This window comes from Neophocaena asiaeorientalis, unplaced genomic scaffold (assembly GCF_003031525.2).
Source record: "Neophocaena asiaeorientalis asiaeorientalis breed wild unplaced genomic scaffold, Neophocaena_asiaeorientalis_V1.1 scaffold407, whole genome shotgun sequence".
In the NCBI taxonomy this organism is placed as follows: Eukaryota; Metazoa; Chordata; class Mammalia; order Artiodactyla; family Phocoenidae; genus Neophocaena; species Neophocaena asiaeorientalis.
The window spans coordinates 743,298-745,426 of NW_020174060.1; the positions used below are offsets into that span (position 1 = coordinate 743,298).

The 2,129-nt window shown below is 61.6% G+C and overlaps 1 protein-coding gene across 3 annotated transcripts in view; it reads left to right on the forward strand.

The window, feature by feature from the left end:
* The window catches only part of AGAP3 (ArfGAP with GTPase domain, ankyrin repeat and PH domain 3), a 51,946-nt gene that overhangs the window by 44,549 nt on the left and 5,268 nt on the right, over nucleotides 1-2,129 (forward strand). For all 3 annotated transcript variants that reach the window (XM_024754510.1, XM_024754511.1, XM_024754512.1), the window contains exon 12: nucleotides 1,820-1,939. In XM_024754510.1, the coding sequence (XP_024610278.1) occupies nucleotides 1,820-1,939 (120 nt within the window). The remainder of the gene's footprint in view (nucleotides 1-1,819; nucleotides 1,940-2,129) is intronic.

Consider the following 2,129-nt stretch of genomic DNA (forward strand, 5'->3'; position numbering starts at 1 on the left):
GGTTTCTCAGATGACACCAGAGGGAGCATGGAAGGGGAGCGTTTCCTTGCAGGCAGGCAGCAAGGGGAAAGCTACCTGTTCCCTCAGAGGAAGGGAAGCCTTAAGACACTCGGTCCTGTCACATTCCTGGTCCCTGAAGACCTTCACCTGGGGAGCGGAAGTGGTGCATGGAGAAGGGGGTGCGCGGCACACTCACCCACGTAACTGCCAGTACCCGCAAACGCTCGCCGACGTCCCCGGAACACATGGCCAGGCGCCACCGGAGCCGCGTCCCCTCCGCCGCGCGCCGACCTCGCACACACTCACACATGTCTCCGCTCACCGGGCGATGTTAACATCTCATTATCTTTGTTACTGTAATTACATTATCCGCTGCTTTATGCAGAATTATTCTCCGAGGACTAATTGATGGCTCCATGTTTAATTCATTAATCATTAGCATCAAATTCGACAATTACGGTGCATACTGATTGTGGGATTGCAGGCGTAATGAGGGGAGAATTAACAAAGAAAAGGGAAAGCGCTTTCCCTCCCTCGGGGTTTTGGGTTGGGGGGCTTGAGGAGGAACTTGGGCCTGTGCTCTCTTTGGGTGGGGCTGAGGGGAGGGGGGAATAAGATCAAGGCGAGAAGCACAGCATCTGAGAAGTTAAGACCCTAGGCTGCTCCCCTGGAAGGTTTCCTGATGGGGGTCGGTGCGGGGGGACCCCAAGAAAGGCTAACTTTGCAGGGACCTGTTAGGCAGGGTGGGAGGAGCTGGCACAGGTGCCACACGTATGTTAACAAGCACTTAACTGTGTGTCTGGTCCTGCCTGGGGTGTTATGACAGATACAAGAGAAACACAAAACCCGCCCCCACCATTCAGTCTCGTGCTGTCCCCGGAGCGAGCCTGTTCCTTTACCTTCTAGTGGCTTCCGCGCGCATCTTCCTGTCCCTCGGATTCCAGAAACTTGACCCCTGTGCTTGCGGGGCTGGTCCGGGGCCTGGTGTCGGCCGCTCGCCCCTCCCTCCGGCTTGTTCAGCTTCAGGGCGAGTCTCTGCCTGTCACTAACCCCGGGCACCAGGCCAGCTGCCCAGCTCTGAGTGCAGACCTCCCTCGGCCGTGGCCTTCTGGCCTCAGGCCCCACCCTGTCTCAGGTCGGCTGAAGTGAGAGGGCAGTGTCGCTGTCCACGGCTGGGCCTGGGGCCCGGGGGCCGTTGCCACCATCTCCCCACGGGTGACTCGGGCCCGGGGAGGGCGCGCACTGCTGCCCCCACCGCCCCGGGCTTGGCGCTCCTGGAGCCTTCGATTCCCCTGGCTCTGCTGTTCTTCCCCGATGGGAAACGAAAGATTAATTTTCTCCAGCCCCAGAGGATAATTACTAATACTAATTAGACATAATTACTTGAATTTGATACACTTATTCCTCGTCAGAATGGCAGCAAAGCTGAGGCACGGCAAATGGCATACGTGGCCTGGAACGGGGTTCGGGGCCTGGCCAGGAGGGGCAGGGGCTGGGATAGCAGGGGAGCAGCTCGGCAGTGATGGGGGGACTGTCCCACTCACCCAGCTTCTGGCTCCTGATCACAGGGAGGGGACAGAGGCGTGGACCCTGGTGTTCATGGAGACAAGGGGGGGTGTGAAGTCTGGGCCTATGGGAGGCCTCCGGTTCTCCAGTGATCCTGGCCCGGTGCCTGGTGAATCCAGGAGCCCCTCATCCTGGGTCAGTGTCCTGCTGGGATTTCTCAAGCTCTGCCCCTAGCTGTACTTTCAGGAGAGTCTATGGGTGCCCTTCCCCCGGCCTCCCCTCCCAGTCTGCCCCTTCCGCCCCCCCCCCCCAGGTGCCCCCCACTCAGCCAGCAGCCCAGCCTGGGCCGGCCCGCGCCCAGAGGGGCTGCATCAGCGCTCCTGCTCTGTTTCCAGCGCCGACCAGTGGAGTGAGGCCGCTGCCCTGCCCCCAGGTACGCAGGACCCGGTGAAGCCGCAGCGGAGGGCAGCCGGGGAGGCCGAGATGGGCAAGGGGGCGCGGCGGAGCCCTCCAGGGCTTGTGGCAGAGCCGGTGCCACACCTGGGGCGTGGAGTGGGGTGGCTGCCCCTGTGCTGTCCCCAGGCCCGCGCCAGCGGTTGGCGCTAGAGACCCTCCCTCTGCAG